This window comes from Scaptodrosophila lebanonensis, unplaced genomic scaffold (genome assembly GCF_003285725.1).
Source record: "Scaptodrosophila lebanonensis strain 11010-0011.00,11010-0021.00 unplaced genomic scaffold, SlebRS2 tig00000113-arrow-arrow-pilon, whole genome shotgun sequence".
NCBI classification, from domain to species: domain Eukaryota; kingdom Metazoa; phylum Arthropoda; class Insecta; order Diptera; family Drosophilidae; genus Scaptodrosophila; species Scaptodrosophila lebanonensis.
Genome location: NW_022060575.1, coordinates 954,321 through 976,397, shown reverse-complemented (window position 1 = coordinate 976,397; position 22,077 = coordinate 954,321). Strand labels below are relative to the sequence as shown.

General features: G+C 40.2%; 2 protein-coding genes across 8 annotated transcripts; both read right to left on the bottom strand.

Annotated features, from left to right (window-relative positions):
- Positions 1-433: 433 nt before the first annotated feature.
- Positions 434-10,843, bottom strand: LOC115628219 (epsin-2). Of its 7 annotated transcripts, XM_030524211.1 has the most exons (11): positions 10,267-10,843; positions 5,820-5,958; positions 5,165-5,253; positions 4,444-5,102; positions 3,644-4,301; positions 3,492-3,585; positions 3,174-3,430; positions 2,718-2,816; positions 1,739-2,404; positions 1,418-1,461; positions 434-1,220 (listed from the first exon to the last, which is right to left on the bottom strand). In XM_030524211.1, coding segments are annotated over exons 2-10 (2,553 nt in total). In that variant the 5' UTR covers positions 5,821-5,958; positions 10,267-10,843; the 3' UTR covers positions 434-1,220; positions 1,418-1,431. The 7 variants fall into 7 exon arrangements, with proteins under 7 accessions (XP_030380071.1, XP_030380069.1, XP_030380074.1 ...); XM_030524209.1 differs by lacking the exon at positions 1,418-1,461; XM_030524214.1 differs by lacking the exon at positions 1,739-2,404.
- A 286-nt stretch (positions 10,844-11,129) lies between these two features.
- Positions 11,130-21,296, bottom strand: LOC115628237 (podocan). Its single transcript, XM_030524250.1, has 4 exons — positions 20,141-21,296; positions 13,325-14,333; positions 13,059-13,257; positions 11,130-12,728 (listed from the first exon to the last, which is right to left on the bottom strand). The coding sequence occupies exons 1-4, from the start codon at positions 20,431-20,433 to the stop codon at positions 11,779-11,781; spliced, it is 2,451 nt and encodes an 816-aa protein (XP_030380110.1). The 5' UTR covers positions 20,434-21,296; the 3' UTR covers positions 11,130-11,778.
- Positions 21,297-22,077: the final 781 nt, after the last annotated feature.

Sequence of the window (22,077 nt, the reverse complement as noted above, 5' to 3'; positions counted from 1 at the left end):
GAAAAAGAAAACATGGCTTACACTGGCACATTGGCTAAGTCTTGTTTTAGTTGTTTTTTTTCTTGTTAAAATAAAATTTTAATAAAATGGAAATATGCTAAAAGAAATGTGCTTGATTTGCAAATGTGTGTGTGTTTCTTGTTTTGCTTTGTATATAGTACGTGTATATATATGTATGTGTATTTGTATATCAGCAGCATATCTTGTGTATGTTTCGTGTATGTTCAGTTATAAATCTCTTCCTTCATTTAATATATGTTTGTATGTATATTTATAATTAAGTTAATCTTATACAATTTTACGTATTCTAACCTAAATCGATACCATTCTGTTGTATAATATATTTTGTTTATATATATATATGTTGCATTTTTAAACTAAAAAATAAGGTGTATGTATTTTGAAAGTGGCCCAAAAAAGCGCAAGAAATATGAACATTTAAAAAATATATATATTTATGTATGTTTACAAATTGTTTTTTGTTTTCCTAGGTTCAGCTTTGAAACGCACACAAAAACTGTTACAAAAATTGTTTAGGAAGGGGACTTCTACGAACAAAACACACAAATTAAAATAATAATTTTTAGTTTTTTTTTTATAAGTTTCTCGAATTTCGTAACGTTCGTTTATGTCGCAGAGCAGTCCAAAGCGAGACTGCCTGCACAATTTAAAGCTATAACAATTTTTTTCTTTCTCATTTCTGACCGTTTAACATAACTTTCAGGCGAGCCTTTTTATTCTTTCCTGTTGATGTTTATTTATTTAATTTAATTTTTGTTTTGGTTCTTGCCTTTACACATTTACAACTCAGCCGGTTTTAGGCGTGGTGTTAATTAAGCTATTCCTAGTCCAATACCAATTGATACCCTCCTCTCTATCATTGTGGTGGTGCTTGTGGGGCTCGCGCCTTTACGACTCATCCATATAGTGTACAACATCACAAATTTTACAATTTAATAATACTTGCTTACACATAATTTATTTGTTATTCATTAATTACTTTTAGTATTGTTTTAGAGCTCGAGTTTTTAGCTGCTTGGTCTTGTTGTTAGCGCCAGCTCCGCCCCACCTGTCACGTACCACTCTTGAAATCGTTTAGAACTCTCTCCACATAAATAAAGACTTGTATTTCTTAATGGTATATAGGCTTTCCGGGCTTATGACAAAAACGGATTTGTTGCGGCGGCTTCGGGTTTTATCCAAGGCATGTTGTTATTTTGCTGCAAAGATTTATTTGAAAGATTAGTTGAGCAGCTCTTTGGTAAATAATCAACTTACAATCTACTAGCGAACTACATGCAGTTTAGTATAAAGAGCAAAAATACGTAGAGTAGTCAATTAGTTTAGTGGTTTGTTTGTAGCTACGATTTTGTTTAGTTGGTAAAGCAAGGCATGCACATTCGAAAAAACATTTTACCCATTTGCATTATTTTATTTAAGCGTCCAAGCCTCCATTGTTGGCTACAAGATACAAAATTCCAATATCAAATTATTATGATCAACTCTTGCATAAATTGCATTTGCCTATCAGTTTAGAGCTAATTAATAATTGTTACGAAGCAGTCTTGGGCACTGGCTCTGTATCGAGGCTTTCTCAAAAATCATACAAAACAAATACGAACGAAATTAAATTAGAATAACGACAACAAGAATATAAAGAAAGAAGCGATAACTTGGGGAGCAAGCAAAACTCCTGTAGCTGAGGCAACAACAATATCACGCGTGACACGACACTCACTTCCAGCTTGCAGGCGCTAGCGGCGCCTGTGCCTGCCCCAGCACCTAATGCTGCTTCGCTGAAGCCGTAACTGCCAATGTTGCCACCAAAGTGGCTGACGCCGTTGGCCTCATAGGGCGTGCCCAGCAACTCATGTGTCATTGGGGCTATGGTGATGCCCGGCGTGGCGGCCAGAGAATCGGACAGAGCGCTGCTGTAATTCTGGGCATAGCTCGAATAGATGGGCGTGCCATAGTTCGACAGGCTGTTGTTGTTATGGCCATTGTTGTTGTTGTTGTTACCTGCCGGTGCCATGGGACTATTGAAATATGGGCGTTGGGGCGTCTCGCTGATGATTTCCATATTGCGTATGCTATCGATGCTTGCATGATAATTCGAATGGTTTGGTTTGTATATGAGCTCTTGTTGTTGCTGGGGACTGCTTTGATTGTTGTTGCTGTTACTTTGATATACCTGCATGGTATGGTATTGGGTTTGATTACGATTGGGAACTGGGACTGCCACTGGGGGTGGATTTTTGAATGCACTCAACAGCTGAAAATTGCTATCAGCACTTGTCGAGATCTGGGCAAGATTCAGGCTCGTTGGTCGTGCAGGCTGCACTGAGTTAATGGGTCTATCAGACATGACAAACGAAAATTCTTTTGCTTGCTTTAAGGATTGGGACTTAACATGCACAAAAAGTGGCCAAAAGTGTGGAAATAATACAAAACCAAAAAGAAAATGCACAGAAAATAAATGCAATTGTCAAATGAGTAGAGAAAAGGGAATGGAAAATGATTTTAAAAAGTTAACATTGACAAGTTAGGAAAGAAAAAGAGATACGAAATCATTAGAGATTAAATGGCCTCATAGGCATAAATTAAAGTTCTGCACACGGAAAACCCGTCGCCATGTCATTGATGGTTAAACGCGCTGAAAACAGACACCTAAGCAGCGTGCTGCAAACTCAAATGCACACCTGAATGAAAACACTTACCTGTGACGCAATATTGGCGGTACTGACCGGAGCCCAGGGATCCTGGTTCATGTTAACTGCGAAAGGCGCCTGCTGTTTCAGCTGATTAATGGACGGCACCTGTTTAAACGGGAAATATTATTACCAATTTGTTTCGACAATTGTAACTTATTTCCAATCACACACGATCTCCTCGAAAACTTAGTATCAATTAGATTGTAGATACTGTGGCCAAAACATGGTTACATTAGTTTGCGAATTTTTTAAATACTCAAACGATTTTTACTTAGTTCAAATTATGAAATACGTTATAAAACTTCAACTTATTAATGCTCAAAATAATTGCTTTAGTATTGCTTATCTGAAGGATGTCTGTTCCGATAATGGCTGATTAATTGGGCTTGTTTTACAATTTAATTTTACGAAACTAGACTTGGCATTAATATTTTAAGACTTTATAACTTGTTTGTGACTTACTGCTGGTTGTTGTTGCTGGAATAGATTCGTTTTTGGTGGCATCACGGTGTCGCTGAAAGGATTGTACGCTGGCGCAGTACCGGACTGCGACTGCGGCGTAATGGGCTTGATTAGATTGTCCAAATTAACCAATGCAGAATTTTCGCCCAAAAACAATTGTGGATCCTTGAGGGGTTTCTTGGCGGTGGCGCCAGTTGACGGATGCACAGAGCCCGTATAGTTTGTAGACAACGGGTCCATGTCATCAAGTAGCGAAGCTATAGAAATGACAAAATAATAAGTTGTATTCCTGGACGTTTTACAAAATATGAGGCTTACCATTATTGTTGTTGGAGGCATGGGAATTATTAAGTTCGCCGGATCGATTGCGGTTGGTAATCAAATCGAAATCATCATAGTCAGGTGATTGTTTCTGCAAGAGAAAGTTATATGTGATTGCAGTTCTCAACATAGTCACAAAAAGTACACACCTTGACTGCGCCTGTTTCCAAACCCTTCCAGGGATCATCAGGGCCAGCGGACGCAGCCGCTGCCGTCGCCGCAGCTTGGGTCGGTGGCGCCCATGGATCTGCCAGTCCGGTTGCCGCTGCTGCGGCCGGCTGTTGCTCTGCCAGCCAAGGATCTGCCGCACTGCCATTGCTGGCGGCAGCTTGCTGAACTGGCGCCGCTGCCAAAGCGGCACCAGCCGGTGTTTTCGTCAGCCATGCTTCTCCTCTTGCGCCACCCCCATTTTGATTAGCATTTCCATTCGTTTGCAACCATCCCTCTGTAGAGGAACCGGATGCCACGGACGGCGAATGTGTGCGCACGCCCCAAGCATCGTTGGAACCATTCGTGCCCGCAGCGCCTGCGCCCATAGGCACGCCAGCACTCATGATGGTTCGAGGTGCTACCGTCGGATGCCAGGGGTCAACTTGAGGCGATGAAGTGCCGGACCAAGGGTCCGATAGCTGGCTTGCCGCCCTACTGGCGGGCGTGGCCCAGGGGTCGACAATGGCAGCGCCGCCTGCAGCGCCCAGCGGTGGACTGGATATGCTTGTTGCGCCCAATGAAATGTCCAGCAAGTCTAACAAATGGCTCTGGGGTTCCTCCTTCCTCGGTGCCGCTATGGGCCGTCCATTCTGATCTCTAAAAGGCACAAATTATATTAATATTAATAAATTGCATAAAAATAGAGTCCCTATAATTCAATATTTACAGCGTATTTTTTGTATACTATAGGATATTGTTGATGTCTAAAAATAACCTAACATTTCCTAACATTACTTACTTAAAGTCTTGTTCGCTCTGACTGAGCGCCAGCTGTAAACGTACATCATCACTGCGTCGTTTTGCCTCCTCCTGCTCGGCTTCTTCACGCGACATAGCCATAGCGAGTTGTAGTTGGAGCTCCTCCTCACCAGCAGTCTGTGGTCGCACCATTTCCAGTTCGGACACCGACTTGGGTGCTTCCTCTTGCCAGCCGGGCGGCATGTCTCGCTGCGAAGGTCCGTCGATGTAGCCGTCGCTGCCAAAGCCACTGGGATGCTGAGCAAAACGCTCTTTAGCTTTTAAGGCTTTTACGCGCTCATTTTTCAAACGCTCGTCATCCTTGAGTAGATTCACCAGCTGCTTAGCCTTCTCACGCACATGCGTGCCCTGATCCTTGCCCTCCTCAAAGTAGACAAACTCGCGTAACGTTTGTATCGCAAAAATGTTCTCCTTGCATTGTTGTGCGACCTTCTCCGTACCCGTCTTGATCAAATATTCCAAAAGGATAAGTGCCTTGTAGACATGGCGCCAGTTCTTGCCATGATCATTTAGACGTTTCCAAATCATTTGCATGATTTCGGAGAAGGCGACCACATTGTAAGTGAGGTCTGCGATCTCGGCCATAATTGTTGCCGAAGGGCCCCATGGATCGTTCGAGGTAGCTTCACGCACCTTCACCTGGGCGAAAAATCAGGGGATTAGTCATGTGAAATAATGGTTTCTTGATGGGAATTACTAACCTGAGCATCGGTATAGTTATGCGCGAGATTTTTGATGTTTCTGCGTAGACCGGCGACATTAACCTGCATATCGTCCTTTTGCTTTCTCACTGTGTGACGAGAAGAATGTGAAAGGGTTTTAACATGGCTATGGAAGTGTTGATGTCTTTATTGTTGGCTGTACAAATATAAACTGTCTAGTTAGTTTCGGCAGCAAATTTCGAGAATTTTTAGAAAATTTTGATAACGTTTTTCGTCAAATTGTTTACTATTTTTATGGGTTTTTTTCTTTACAAAGTTGTTATTCGTGTGCTTTCTGTGTCTGTGTGTGTGTGTGTGTGAAGAATTTGTTGTGGTTTCATACTTTCGCGACAAAATCAACAAACAAAAACAAACACGGTAACACAAAACACAAGATGTAAGTCCAATGTGCGGCAACGAAAGGTGGACTTCTGAGTGTGGAACATAGTACATAATTGTTTGTGTATATTTTGTATGCCAAAGTTCAACTCAAATTAGAAATTATGCTACATAGTGAAAAATAAGAACGTAGTATCTCGGGTGATTCTATTTTTATTGCATAACTGAAGAACGTCTAGTATATTTTCAAATTCATTTGATGTGAATAATCGGGCGGTGTAAGTAATTAAAGTTAAACTAAAACATTGAGACTTACTTTTCGTTTGTTTTTGCGTTTGACTTTGCTTTTAGTTAGATTTCTAGAGAAAGATTTTTTGTTTGCGTATGAATTTGCTTGTATTTGCTAGAATTTCTTTGAGCTTTTGTTTTGCTGTTTAAGTGTGCTCCAAAGCAAGCTAAGTATGAGATACAAGATAATACAATCAAAATACGTAGTATAAAAGTACATAGAGATAGATATACAAGTGAGGGCGCTATAGTCGATATCGCTCGACTATGATATACCCTGTACACAACTTTCGTAGCATTTATATATACGAGTATTTTAAATAGCTTGTCTTACCAAAGCTATTTTTCCATTAATAGATTTATTCGTTATTATTTTAATGAGCTCAAAACTACTCATAAAGACGTACAGACGGACTGTCAAATTAGTATAGTACAGGGTATAACAAATAAGAGACTTTTTGACAATTTGGCTATCAATAATAACAACTATAAGTCTTTGAAAACATAGTTGGCCAACAATTAGATACATTTTTAAAGATTTCTCAAATTGTCATAAAATTTCCATAAACTTATATTATTAATTTGAAAAAGGCACATTAAAGAAATTTAATTGACACATTTGTTATAGCTTTGCGGTGGCGTAGTCGTATGCTATGGCTAAGACATAGAAATGAAGACCCTAAATAAAATTAGTAGAAATTTTAAATTCAAAGCACTATCCCGTGCGCCAAGTTCATGCGCGTGCTCAGACTGGGGGGGCGACGCCACTGCCAAGGCCGACCACCTGCTCGACCACTACAGGAATAATTCAATTTGCGGGCAAACAAAATGTGCAATGAACACAAACGCAGTACTTGGAGCACAACAGACATGGGAAGCCAGAGAAGTGCGATGCGCCCAAGGGGCCAGACCACGACTATGACCCAACGACGACCAGGTGTCGGAACGGAAGGGATTCATAGGTTGCATCCGTCTACTATTTTTTTTTTTTTTTTTTTAAATTCCTTTTCCGTCAGCAGGCATGCAAATTTGAACTAAGCTGCTTTACATATGCGTCGCATATGGCAACAACGAGAACAACAGCAACAAACAAATATTCTATAAACGGCGAGTGCATTGATTTTTTTCTTCGTTGTACACCGGCCACGGCAATGTTGTATATTTATATCATCAATATATATTTATATGTATATACATAAGTGCACATAAAGTAATTAAATGCATAAAATGCGTTAACGTCTATTAATTGCAGGCATTGGCATTGGCAGAGCTCTCTAAAACGTATTGGAATGTGACACCAATTGCACATACTTCTGTTTTTCAGTGAAATGTGTTTTGTTCCTTACTTAATTTTGATCCCAAGATGATGCTTTTGGTCTGACGAGCATTTATGATTTGCAATTAAATTTTTTTGCAGGTAGTTAAGTCGTTAAGTGAATTTTAAAGGGAGCATTTGTTTACATTTTCCGTTTGTCGACCCATGGTAAATATTCGCGGCACAAAAGGGATACACCTCCATCATATATATGATAACTACCTCATCAAACGGTGGGAGAAAAGTTATTGAAACAAAAATTAGCCGACCGGGTATCAAGAAATGACTAATTATATTATATTATAATTATATAATAATTATAAGGGCTATAAACAAGCATTTTTAAAATACTAAAATTTCAAAAGGGTGCTCGCTGAATGATTCTAGAAATAATTGAAGTCAATCAATATTGTGTCGAGAGAATTGGCAGTTCCCCTGCGTCGACAAAATAGTTAATTGAGCGCTCTGTATAGGTATGCAATTTCTTATAAATTGCTTTGCTAGAATTTGCCAAACGATGACCAACTACCTACGTCAGACACGAGCACTAGCAATCAACTTTATAGAAGACTCGGCGTAAACAAACACATCAAAAGTAGCGAACGCATTCAACTGATAAGATTCGCTGGACTGTTTTTATAGCCGGTTCATGGGCTGAACTGAATGTTGTGCCAATTACTATATGTCGACAGAGAACAGCTTATAACACAGATTTGCTTAATGCCTTTAAGTATAAAAACTTTATAAATAATGTACTTGACATATATACACGCATTGGCAGAGGTAGCCGAACAAACATGTAAGCTGCGAGAACTTGTCAGGCAAGAATTTTCAGATTCATTGACCGAGTCCGATGTTGACGCTCATTTCGCACTCTCAGTTCAAATTTATTGTGTGTAATGGGCGGTTGTTGTTGCTTTGGTTTCGTAGTGAGTTTGTCCGACGATCAGTGTTCCAAATTCTCAAACCGGCACCTATTAACGGGGCATTGAGGCGAATGGGGAATGAAATGGTTTGTTTGTTTGCTGGTTTGTTGCTTTCCCATCATTTGCATCGAGCACAGATATTCATATACTTGTAGCAGACATATATGTATTATTTATATTTATTATATATATTATATGTACATAATTCAATTAAATGCCGGACCAGCAACACAACACTACACCAATAAACACCAAATGAGAGCCTGAAGGGGTTGTTGCTTGGCTATTTGAACTTGAGCAAATGAAATGTCCGAGTGACGGGAACTTTCTTTGTTGTGGCATTTCGGATACATATATGTATAGTATATGTATATACATATATATATATTTGCACTTGACTTTGTCGCGACGGCAACAACGACGACGACGCTTTTATTGCCAAAAACAATTTATAAACGAAAACAAACAGAAAACAGAGCGGTAAACACGATGGAGACAACACACAACAATACGAGCAAAGTACTTTGTTTGAGGCTATGGACTGATTACTGAGCCTTGAGACTAAAACTGAAACTCAGACACTGCCAACAACGACTGAACAGTTCAACGAACGTGGCAAAAATACAACTAATTCGAGCAACGGAAGCCAAACGGACAGTTTTGTGCATTAAATGTGTGTAGAATTAAAATATGCTTGAATTGAATATGACAATGATTTGTGGTGCGGAATGTTTTCGAGTTTTCTCTATTATTCACCCTTTTCACGCCAGCGATTAGCGCAACTGTGTGAATGGAATCGATAATGGGTGTCTAAGTGCCAATGGTGAAGGTCAGAAGAGTAGGCGTAAGACCAAACTACATCAAAATAATCAGGCTTCAAATACCCTGCACGCACTAAAAGTCTATTAAGTATTATTACGTTAAATATTAATTTGTGATTCTATTTATAAAATTCATTTCAATAAATAATAATATTAAATCCACAGACTATAATGGTATTTATATAAAACAAAAATGTTTTATTTTTAATTAAGTTATTTACATGAATACTTTAAAAACTAACAGTTAAATTTGAATCGGCTTATAAAATTTGTGTTGCTTCATAAAATGATTTGGTTTGGAAAATATGATCTGATCGCTGTACAAAGATATAGAAATGTACACAGGTATCCAAAATAATATAGAATCATTAAAACTGATGTCTAGAAAGAAACCAATAAATTTATTATTTTTAGAACTATTTGCACCTTCCTAGCAAAGGTTGAACTCTGTATCGCTTGACCTTTAATTAAAACAGCTCTCGGTGATGGTGACTATTAATTGGGATCGATGATGTTACTGCTACTTGCACGAAACCTTGGGTTTAATTATATTAACACGGTGGGGCACTTGAAATACATCCTATATAATAACAGGTTTAGTTGCATTACGGCCCACTGTGCATGTTAGTTAAGCGGTCTGATCAGCTCTCGCTGGGGACTCACTTCGGCTGTTGCATTTGTAAGTGCATGCGGGCGTAATTCACTACAATTTGGGCGTATGTATGGAAATAAGCAAGTGTGTATACATACATATATACATGTGTATATATGCGTATGTGAGCGATACTGTGCAATGAACTGTGCCAGTGTGCGTGTGTGTGTGAGGGTGCGTTTGTGATAACAAGTCCAGTTGCGATTAGATTTCATAATGTCTCAAACTAATATGTACAATATACATACATATTTATAAACTATATTCGCTTTACTAAAGTATGAGCAGCTCTATTACTCATTGGTATGGCAACATAAACCCCTCAGCTTTTAACTATGTATTTGCATGACTAAGCGGCCGGCGTGCGAGTTATCAAAATATCAAGCAACGGTCTTTATATCAACACCAACAGCGCGAAATGGCAACAACAATGAAGGTCGCTGTGTACAGAAGAGGCAAATAGCGCTAGAGTTATTTTTAAGCAGAAGACGCTCACCCGCATCCGCTCTGAATTTAAATAACAAACACATACAGATATTAATTTGTGTGTGATAAACAATTCAAATGAACCCAAGGGGCCATAAACATAAACATCAAACCACAAGCAATCGGCACTATTTTGAATCAATAAAAGTAAACGTAAGATAGAAAGAAAATAGTTGCTTTAAAATACTGCTACAACTAAAGAGAAATGTTGGCCTGGCCCAAACAAACTGCCAGTGCCTACGTAGAAGTAAATGGAGGCACCCCCCACCGCTTACCTGCTGCCTCTGCTGCTGCAATGCCAATGCCTGAGCTCCACTGTAGTTTGTTGCAGTGTGTTTGTGTGTTTGGCTGTATGTGTGAGTGTGTGGGGCACGGGCACCAACGGCAACTCCTCCCAGCTAGCTTTGTATATATATTTCTACGACTTTCTTTTTGAATGCGTAGCACAAGATAGTCACAAGACGATGACGACAACAGCGACAAATTGCGCGACTATAAGTGAGACTGCAATGCGAAGGTGCAGGTGTAGAGTATTGGAAATGCGAATATTTTAAGCTTTGCACTTTGCACAAATGGAAATACGCAGCATTTGATTCTCTTGTTTGTTATGGCGATGGCGCTCTGCTTTCTTCGCTGCCTTTCGTGGCCGACTCGCTGCGGTGATGATGATGACAAAGGTGTTTTCTTTTTTCGTTTGCTTTAGCACTGCATCAATATTTATGCTTTTTTTTGTCGTTTCTGCAATTGATTTCACTTAAATTCCTGCGTAAGCTTATAAATAGCGAATTATAAAGATGTAAATTGCACTTTTGTGTATATTTTAAACAATTAATTTGTTCAATGTTACTAGTTTCTAGCGTATAAAAGATGTGTAATCGTGTACGACAGTGCTTTTTCTGCTTCAGTGTATCTAGTGGTGTGATAATAATACGAAGTATTGCTATCGATAGTCTATGAGTGAAATCGAATGCTTGAGTTGGTAGCACTTTTCCGCATTTACCATCTGGCAACGTATACAGTGCTGCCCATCCACGATAGTGTCAAATTTTGTTAAGCCGTTACATTGCACCAGAAGCAAGCACATTCCACCGCTTACAAGCATAACATTTTACATAAAATCATAATAGAAAAATGCACATCTGGATGTTATTACGACTTTATTTAGAATACCATTTCATTACGCTCTAAATTCTAATTTCATTTGTTTTATTCGATAACAATATAGTTTGTGTATGTGCTGCGTTGCTGTAATTTTGTTGTTGTTTGTTTTAATGCTAAGTACCTACTGTTAGATTTTCAACATATGTGTTTTACAATTACTAAATATATGTATATGTATGTATCGCCATCGCTGCCGCTTTCATCAACTCTTCCACCCGTCATTCTACAGAGCCATCAATACACATGTAATATTTGCTTGAGCCCCCAGCATTTAACTTAAAACATATTCCAGTTTGCCGATGTCTCATTTCATATTATCGTCGCGTCTGTCACTCGGTCCAATTACACAATCCCATGCTGGTCAAACAAAATGAATGCATTTTAAAAGATATCGAATCGAAAATTCAAACAAGAAAGTGCAAGCTGTTCGGCTTTTCGATCATGCTTAAATAAGGACCGTAAACTAAAATAATTAACTTAAGGCATAGAATAAAATTTCGTTTCGGTTTCGTTGCATGTTGCTCCACCGCCACACCCACGCCCCAAGTCTACACCTGCCGCACCCTGCCACGCCTTTCGCGCTTTATACTTAAAGCAAATCTCTGGCCAAAAGCATAGCCCACTCCTCACTCCTCGGGCGGCTCTTCTGGTATTTGCAGACTTTGGGCGGCATGCTCCAGATCACTGAGCATCGCCTCATGCACCGAGTTAGACTGTGAATCCTCCTCGAGCAGATTCGTTTTGCTCGGCGGCGTTGGCGCAGCGATTGCTGGCTGCACCAGATTCGGTATATACTCGATCGTCTCGTACTCCGTCTTGGCCACTGTGTCTGCCACACGATCGTGCTGCTCTTCGGCTGTCGTTACCACTGGTGGCGGCGGTTCGAGCAGTGTCTGCTCCTCTATTCGGGACGGTTCGTTTATGGAGGCCGTGGCATTCGGTCTGTCTGCAATGGGCCTACGACTATCTTCACTGGGAGTTACATTGGGATTGGGCTCCTCGATGTCGAGGACGACGGGCAATGTTTCGTTTAGCTCCGAAATAGTTGTGGGCGTCGGCGTAATGGTGGTGGTTGTCGTAGGTGGAGTTGTTGTCAGGATTTCAGCGGCTATTATTGGCGCCTTCGTTGCTGCTGGTATTGTTGATGTGACAGGTGTTATTGTTGTTGTTGATTTCATTGTGGTTGATGCTGTTGTTGTTGTTGCATTGTCCTCTACATCCGCATCCACTTTGTTAACCAATACATCTGCCGAGGGCGTTGTCGTGGCCACCGGCGGTGCTATAATCAGTGGCTGGCTTAGCGTGGCTATGATCGGAGGCAGCAGCTCGTCCGCATTATTGTTCAAAAGAAGTGGTGATGGGACCAGCACTTGCATAACAGGCTTGGCATCCTCGGCCTCACCGGTTTTCAGTTTGGCTATCAGCAAAGGCAGCTCGATCTTGTAGAGCATCGGTAGAACGGTACACACTTCCTGGTCGTTCTCGAAGCATTGCGAACGGCCGCGAATGCGTGCATCCTGGGCCATCATCAAACGACACAGCTCGTTCAGGCGCACATCGCACATTATGGGATTATCTGGGGAAAGAGTACATAACGGTTTTCAATAAATGTATTTTATTTAAAATTTACATGATTATATTTTAAAGAACACCATGAATTCAAATACGATAATTAATTTCTTTTATTGTTTATTTAATGATCCAATTTTGTATTTAATATTCATCAATATTCATAAGATTTCATTTTGAGTTTTTATTTTGGAGGAATTAGAAAATATGATAAAAATAATAGTTTTGAAAAGAAATCTCCATTTAAAAACGAAATGAATATGTATCTTAATGTTTTGAAGAGGTTCTTCCGTATTCACTAACAAGAGTTAGAATAATTTTCCCTGTTTTTACTCACCATCCAAATGAATCTCCAGTTTGCCGGGAACATTGTGGTTCTTGCAACGAGTGCGTGACACGAGCTCGCTCGAAATGGTCGAGATTTGATTGTTCGTTAGGTTAACCTGGCAAAGCACGGGCAATCCATAGAAGTCCCTATCTAGCTTCGTGATGTTGTTGTAGGCCACCTTAAGGATCTTCAGACTTGGCAGGTTGCTCTGAATTCAGAAGAAGTATAGGGTTAAGGGCGACCTCAGATAAATTACTATTTAACCGGGAACTTACTGTCTCCAATTCCTTCAGCTCAACCAGTTCATTGCCAGTCATGTCTAAAATCTCCAAACGGTCCATGCCATCAAAATCGCCCGGCAAGATGAACTCCATTCTATTGTACGACAAGCCGAGTATGCGGAGATGGCTTAGACCAGCCAGAGCAGCATCCAGGGTGATAATCCTGTTGTGATCCAAACGTAGATCCACCAACGGCAGATCGTGCATGTGCTCGAGGCTGGGGCGAAGGCGTTTGATTCTATTGTTGGACAAATCAAGTATCTTTAGCGATCGCAGGCCACGAAGCTCCTCCATTGAGAACTCCTCGATTTCGTTGAACGAAAAGTTCGCGATAGCCAACTTGGCCATGGGAAGAAGCGAGCCGTTCGTCGAGCGGATGTGGTTGACAGCCAGATTAAGATGTTCCAGACGCCGACACGCCTGGAATTCGTCATGGGCCAGATACTCCAGCTCATTGTTATGCGCCATCAGTTCGTTGAGGAACTCGGCGCCTTTCAGCACGCCATCAAAAGATCGCAGCCGATTGAAGTGCAAGTGCATGATCTCCAGCTGATCCATGCCACGCATATTGGAAGGCAAACGCTCCAGGCGATTGTTGTGGGCCATGAGAAGCTTCAGTGTATTCGTATCGGGAAACTCTCCCTCCAGGTCGCTGATGCTATTCGCATTAATGAACAGCGACTCGAGCTTGACAAGATCGTGGAGCGATCCGTTCAGTGCCTCAATTTGATTTCGACCCAAATGCAGGGTTTTGAGGCTGGGCGGAAAGGCCCCTCGGTCCAGACGTGTTATATTATTGCTGGGCAATATGAGATTTGTCACCATTTGTATGCCCTTAAGGTCGTCCTGCTGCACGGATCGTATGTGACATCGAGCTATGTCCACCGTCTGCAAGATCGGCATGTGGTTCAAGACGTGCTTCGGAATCTCTTCCAGTTCGTTGTCGCCGACGCTTAGGTATTTGACATTCGATAACCCACGAAATGGAAGTTCAGGCAGCGATCTATAAATAGAAAACAGCGAATTGTCTTAAAATGAGCAAAGACCGTTTCTTCGACGGGCTAATCTGAAAGTGGCATAAACAATCGAGCAGAAGTGACGCAGCTTATCAAGCAGGCTAGAACCCAATTCAATGCCAACTCACGAGATCTGTATCTGCCTCTTTATCTACAAGTAGAGTCTAACAGCGATGGTTGCAGCTGCGTTATTAAGTCGTTGTCGCCGCCTCAGTCGCCGCTTGGCATTCCAATGGGCCAAGCGGCGACTGCAGGCTCGCGCATTATTCATTATGGGAACTGGGCTGCTTGTCAACGCGTCGCCGTCAACAAATTGCCAGCCTTGGCATCCTTGGCGCCGTTATAGGCAGACGCAGGCGCAACCACTGATTGACAGGTGCTATTTTTAGCCGAAGTCATCGCCTTCGTCGCCTTCGTCGCCTCGTCTAACCACTGATTGATTGCCAGCGCCACCGGCAATTGGCTGCCGGGCTTCTGAAACATTGATTATGTAATGAAAAAAGTGATGCCTGGCCGGCCACAAGGATGAGTGACTACATATTGTATTTATAATGAGCAATCGCGCGTTGAACTTGGGCACATGCCTCTGCTACAGGACAGTGGTAATACAATTCGAGAAAAGTGCGACTAAATGTTCTGAATATATGTTCTCCATTCTTGAGACATTACTGCCGATTCGAAACTTTATGCTCGCTTGAGTTACTGGGCGCCGAAGGACGACGGTATAGATCTATTTATCTCGTCCACTATATCAAGTTTACACTTTCAGAAATACTTAATAAACCATTTGTTTAAAGGCTAAAAGGATAGATAGGCAGAGCTGTTGCTGCTCTCCATAAAATCAAGCAATTTAATTTATAAATGCTTACAGTTTTTTCTTGATATGGCCCTATACTCATCTTTTGGGAATTGTACGCAAACCCATTAAGCTTGTTTTCATTTCCCTTTCTTAAAGTTTACACAACATATAAGCCAATTCAGACATCGTTGCGTTCAAACAGACAGACGGACGGACAGACGGATGTGCAAAGCGATTTATCGACAACGACTTATCCTGTCCTTCTGTGGGATTTGCTTTATATGAATTATTTGCCAATTTGGATAAATTTTTAAGCTTATTATTTGCCTGCCTGGCAAAAGATCCAAAGTATTGCGAGATATGGCTGCGATTTGGATGTTTAAGAAAACAAGAGATAAAGATTTATTTATAGTGGATTGAGGCTCGAAATGTTTGAGAGGAACCGTTAAAGAAAGCTCCATTTAATACGAAGAGACTTACGGTTGGCCCCACTGTGCGTTGGTATTTTATCAACTCTTTGCCCGACTATGTATATACACTTAAGTATGTGTGTATGTTCATATGGATGTGTGTTGTGCGTGTGTGTGTGCGCGCGCGCATCATTTATCTTTAACGTCAGCCATATAATTGTCACACGACCTAAGCTGGCCTCTTGATCATTGATTGAACGTAATAATAAAATTCAATTGTACATTGAGCAGTCTCTCTCTCTCTCTCTCTCTTTCTTTCTCTCTATCTCTCTCTATCTCTTTCTTTCCATCTCCATCTCTTTGCCGCTTACTCATTTGCTCTTGGAAGAAGTGACCCGAACCGGAGCATAGGAATAACAACATCGGAACATTCCACATTTGAGCAATCACTCGGAGGTTCGTAGTCCCAGGTCTCTGCAGCCTACGCCGAAAAAACACACAACACTTTTTTTTACCGAAAAAAATGAAATATACAAAATTTGTTGTGGTTTGTTTATTGTTTACTTTCCTTAAGATTTATGTACGAAAACGAAAACATTCTAGCCAGGGGCGACTTTGACTTTGGACGTTATCAAGCAGCGACTGCACGTCTGGTAATATTCCATAGCATATATAAATCATCAATAAATTATGTAGTTATCATAATTGATTGACAAGAGTTGACAAGACAGACCCGTCCACCAGCCAGCGGCCAACTCTTTTTTACACTTCCTCAGGGCTGTGTGCGCCTGCTGGTTGCCTTTGATAATGTTCTGGCAATAATAGCCGCAAACAAATCGATGTCGTGTGATTGAACATATAACATTGCGTACAGAGTTTATAAGTATTTTATGTACAGATCGGGTGTACATACTAGTATGTGAATGTGTGATGTTTTGTTTTATTATTGCGTACATTCATATACTCGTATAGTGGGTACTACGGCGCTTATCAGCCTGAGAAAAAACAAAAGTGAATGCATCAAAGCGCCACTCAGCACATACTCGTACATAAATAAGTAATAACTCATCCAAGTCCCCCCGGCTCAGATCCCCATGCTGTCCCCCGCATTCAGAGAGCAGCAGAGCGGGAGCAACACACGTTCGTCACGTGGCGCAGCAGTGTTTTCAATGTCCTGCTGCAAGAGTTCATTGCAACTCTTCAGATTCAAAGGATCTACAGATACGACCACTACTTACTATATGTATGTATGCATGTATGTATGTACAAGTATGTATGTCCCACCATTCACATCATCACGTCATCACATTATCACACTCGCAGCATTCCTGCGAAACAATAATTTCGTATGGAAAACAAGAAAACACTACTTACTACAAGTAGACAGCGAAAAACATCAATTATTAAAATCTGACTACATATTAGGCGATCATAAAAATGATCATAAAATTCACATCACTTCTGACTTTGGCGCCAGTCATAAACGAGACGACAAGCGAATCGTAATGCTGGCCTCTGTTATCAGGCGGTACGGGTACGTCCTCAAGCGGCTAACGACTGCTGTGTGCGTTATATACATACATACATACATATGTACATATACATACATATATGTATGTACATGTATATATAAGGGGACATAGAAATGAATGTAAACTAAACTCGAAATAAATCGAGTGTCCACAAACAATTTTTAAATACCAATCGGTGCGGTTGGGTTCGTTTCGGTTCGGTTCAGTACAGTATGGGGCCAGAATCTCGGGCATTTGAAAACTTATCATACCACACACTCACTCTTGTGCTGCAATAGCGGTCTTTTCTCCGACTTATTTGCTGGCTGACTGTCATGATTTGGTCAGTGCACGATATTAAGGCAATAGGTCAATTATTATAAATTGACATCAATGTAAAGAAAAGCAGAGGAAAAATTGGCTGGCTGGCTGGCTGGCTGGTCGTATTGCAGCGTGTGATTTGATTATATCTAGTAATTAAATATAGTCTTACATATAACTAATAAATGGAAATATTGCAGCAGAGTGGAGCAGACAAATTAAAACTGACAGCTGATTTCAATTGCAAGCCTTGGCTGAAATTTGTTTACGCTGTTGACCAAGTCCGTTTTATACTACTTGTATAATGGCGTTAGTACATAGTTGAGCTAACAGGAATCCCCGAATGTGAGTTGGTTCTTGGGTATATGACTCGGTTCTAATCTCGGCTCCACCATCATCGCATATAATATGATTTGAAAATTACTTGTGTCATCTCATATGAAAAAATGTCAAACTGCCGTGTTATAGCCAAATCTGCAGGCCAATTCCGCAGCATAATAATAATAAAACAAGACTACATAGTTGGTTTATAATAAAAAAAAAAAGTACATTTGAAATATCAGCAACGATTTAGAGTGCAAAAGCGGCATAAAATACAGCAAAAAAACCCCGGTAACATACATACACTTGATTTGAGTTTTTTATATCTCTTATCAAATTTGTTTAAAACAAATGAAAATAAACTTTTTTACACGGTTTTATAAATTATAACCAAATTTCGATTAAGCCAAATCTTAGTTTAATCTAATTCAAATTCCACTATTAAATTAATTTTTTAAACATTTGTAGGTAAAATCAGCTTTTGTTATTGAGCTAATTATTAATTTTATTTTATTCGGTATGAGTTTTAGATGAAAATCTATAGCTTTACGCTTTGAAGCATGTTAGATTATAAAGTATTGAAATGATTTAGCTTATGTTAAATCTATAATATTTGTATATTTAACGTTTTTTAGTAGCTGTGTTGTAAAGTTGTAAAACTAGTTGATATTTTTTAATGGACATAGCGCGTTCAATTACTGATAAGTGGTACTGATGCCTAGGATATAGGTACGTTTTTCCTATTATTTTCTGCAGTATTCTTTTGTTGTTGAGAAGGTAACCTACTAAAAAAAGCACATTATAGCTTTAAACTTAGAATGTAAAAGAACCAAATAAGACTTGACTTCTTCAATGTACAATTTGGCTCTAATTTTTATTACAAACGATAATCTTTTTATCTTATGTAAATCATGTCGTTGGTCTGTTTCAACCTGATAACTTTTAAACGGTGGGAAAAGTAGTTAGTGAAAGGAAAAGAATTTAAAAATATACAAGGCCTAATGCAAATAATTTTTATAAATGTCAAACATAGAAATAAGTTCGAACCTAAAACATAGCAATTGAAAAAGTTCGTACAGTAAATATAAATAAGATAATCTTCATATTTTTGACGGAAGAATTGGAATTTGCCATCATTCGATATCCATATAAACAGTCTCTTAGAAATATTGCCAGTACATTTAGTTAGTGCGAGACATATCAATGAATAGTTTGCAGGCGCTTATGAAATAAGCCTGAATGTTGTTTTCATATTGTGGAACAATATATATAAATACTTTAATTTAAATTCTCCTGATGTGATTATAAATAAAAGTAATGGCACTCATTCAATTGAAAATTCATTCAGAGAGTGAGAGATAGAGAGGGAAGAAGATAAGTCAGAAAAACGTGCTATTTACATTCAATCGGATCGGTCGAAACAAAATCCAATAACTTGCAACTTGTCGATTGCCTTTTTTTACAAATATCATCTTCATCTGTTTTAAAAGTAAGAGAGCATTTTGAATCAAGTACGAGTACGTGTCGCATATTATCAAGTCGATGCAGAGAATCACACACACACACACACAGACATACAAGAACAGCACTCGTATATTTATATGTATGTGCTATAGAAATTGATAAGCTCACACGGTATATTCAATTATCAATATACATACATAAAACACAAAATCGACTAAAGTCGCTGACAGCGAACCGCAGGCGACGACAAATCGTGGCGAATGAACAACCCAAGCTTAGTTGATATTACGAGTACTATGGTAGCCCCCTAATCTTGGAGAGCGAGTGCAGCCAACTGGCCGATCAAGTCAACACGTAACTTAGCAAAGAAAGACACGGCCTCCTAATGTTGCGATAACTCGAACTAATTTGAATCAATTGAATGGCACTCAGACAGTGGCAGGATGCTGACTAAAAACAATAGCAGCAACAACAACAACAAGCTAGGTATTTCACTAATTAAAAAATTAAATCATCATTTATGTACGAGTATTTGCTATGCTACATCAGTTTCTTGGGCCCGCTTTAAATTTGCTCAATTGAGTTGCCAAAGATAATGAGCTATTGGATCGGATGCCATCCGAGTGCCTGACTTTGACGCAAACAGAGAATGCTTATTGTTGTTGTTGTTGTTGTTGCTGTTTGTGTTTTTGTTTTTGTTTTAGTATCTACTTGGTTGTAAACAAGTTGCACATTTTTGTGCATTTACATGAAAGCGTATTTTGCATATTTTTTGTCTTTTATTTTGATTGAGTTTAAGGAACCTAAATTGATAGCCAACGAGCGGAAAATTCTGTTGTTGACAGCACGCTGAGGGGGGAAGCGAGGGGGAAGGTGAGAGGGGAAAAGGCAGGCTACACCCACCCACACCTACCTACCTACCTACATATGTACATACATACATACATAGTTATAGTATGGTGACTCACCTCAGGCCGTTCCATTGCATGCGCAGCTTGACAACATTCAGATTCATATCCGTAAACGATCTCATCTCCAAATCCTCCAATTGCGAGTGCGTGATCTTTAAATCGATTTCGACATGGGGCTGAAATTTATTGGCCAGCACATCGACAATGGTGTGAAACGACTCGAGTTTCTCGCACTCGAGATTTACGTAGTTCGGCGAATCCACCGACTGGCATGTGCACGGCGATATCTCCGGACGTACGCTGCATTGCAGCGACGCAATGCTGAATACGGCGTACACGAACGAAGTCATTTTTGCCTTTTCGTTTCTTCACTGACACTTGCACAATGCTTTTTTATTGATTATTGAACACTGAACACTTTTCAGTTGCAACAGCGGAACACACATTAATGTTGCACATGCGCACAGTTGCAAGTCTGTGGGCCAACTGCTGGCAATTTCCCCGACGGCTGCCTTCTTTTTTGGTTTTGGTTTGAATTTTTCTTTTTTTTTTTTGGTTTTGGGAAAAACACTTGAACGGTTCTTCGCTACTCGAACATATGTGCGGGAGTTTCCCTGCCCATGCTCACGATGTTGTTGTTGTTGTTGTTGTTGTGTTTGTTTTTGTTGTTGCTGTGGTTGTTGTCGTTGTCGATTCTATGAAAACGCTCACTCTTTTTCCTGGCTTGCTGCAGTGATAAAGCGCACTCGAATTTCAATACTTTTACAAACTGTTTTTGACAATCGGTTTTTGAGACTTTTACGTCGAGTATCGTATTTGAACTCAAAACTCGCGCGCACTCTCACACTGTATGCGTGAGTGTGTGTGTGTGTGGGGGGGTATGTGTTTGTGTGTGTGCTCCTCGTATTGCATTCAACACTCACTCGCCCATTCGCGCCCAGTTAACCTTTGACACGCGCATATATCACTTGTATTAATCTATTAGAATTTCTTCTAAAAAAAATAATTTTGAATATTTTTTTTCTTTCTTTCATATACTCGTATTTATATGTGTATATTTATGTTGTTGTTTTGTTTTTTAAAACCGCGAGTATTGAGCGTATATATGTATATGTGTTGTGTGTGTTTGTATATATGTATGCGTGTGCGTACTCGATATGATCGATCGATCGGTCGTTCTGGCAATTTCTAGCCGATGTTCACGTCTTTATTCCAACACGGTCCGTTTGCGACTGGGAAGAACGAAAAACGTTCGCTGTCTGAGGAGGATCCGTAACGCTGCGCAGCGACGGCGCCAACTGCTCTTGTAGTTGTTGCTGCTACTGCTGCTGCTGCTGCTGCTGACGTCTCTGTTGACTTTGCTGTTGCTGTCGGTGTCGCAGCTGCCAGCTCTTCGTTGCTGCTTCAGTCGCTGCTGGCTGCGCTGCACGGCTTTGATTTTAAGCGCGTTTTGCGTACGTTTTTTGGTAGCTTAGCACGCGTTTCTTCCACGTTTTTTGCCGCTTCAAATGCTACAATTTTGATCTGTTAGTGTTGTAAGTACGGCGAGGAATGTCGAGCAATTGCTAACAATAATTGGCCAGAAACACTCAATTACATACATGCTTAATGCTAGGCGCCGAGCCCCAATCTGCAGCTGCAACAGCAACAGCAACAGCAACAAGAACAACAACAAAAATCCCGTGCAACGTCTTCATCTGTGCGTGTTGGTTGTGTTGCTGTTGCCTTTGCCGTTGCCGTTGCCCCCTTTGAGCATGTGGCTGCCAGAATACCAGTGACAACAACAACACCAACAACAACAAGAGCAGCACATGTGCATTTATGTAAGTTGAGTTGCTTTCTTAGGAACCTACGGCAGCAGTCCAAGTCCCATCTGTCCCATCTGCTTGTCAGTTCATGTCTCATTGCTTTATCTATGTATGGGGGCATCATTATTATCATCTTATGTATGTATGCCTGTTTAGTCTCAACGCACTCTTGATAAATTGTCCTTT

Excerpts from the sequence above, each read along its gene's own strand:
- LOC115628219 (XM_030524209.1), bottom strand. Across the intron at positions 5,103-5,164 it reads ATAACTATACCGATGCTCAG|GTGAAGGTGCGTGAAGCTAC; the intron begins GTTAGTAATTCC and ends TTTTTCGCCCAG. Across the intron at positions 1,221-1,738 it reads CTAGCGCCTGCAAGCTGGAA|CAAAATAACAACATGCCTTG; the intron begins GTGAGTGTCGTG and ends AAATCTTTGCAG.
- LOC115628237 (XM_030524250.1), bottom strand. The coding sequence starts at position 20,433 with ATGACTTCGTTCGTGTACGCCGTATTCAGCATTGCGTCGCTGCAATGC. Across the intron at positions 13,258-13,324 it reads AGCTGAAGGAATTGGAGACA|AGCAACCTGCCAAGTCTGAA; the intron begins GTAAGTTCCCGG and ends TTCTGAATTCAG. Across the intron at positions 12,729-13,058 it reads ACTGGAGATTCATTTGGATG|ATAATCCCATAATGTGCGAT; the intron begins GTGAGTAAAAAC and ends CTCTTTCCCCAG.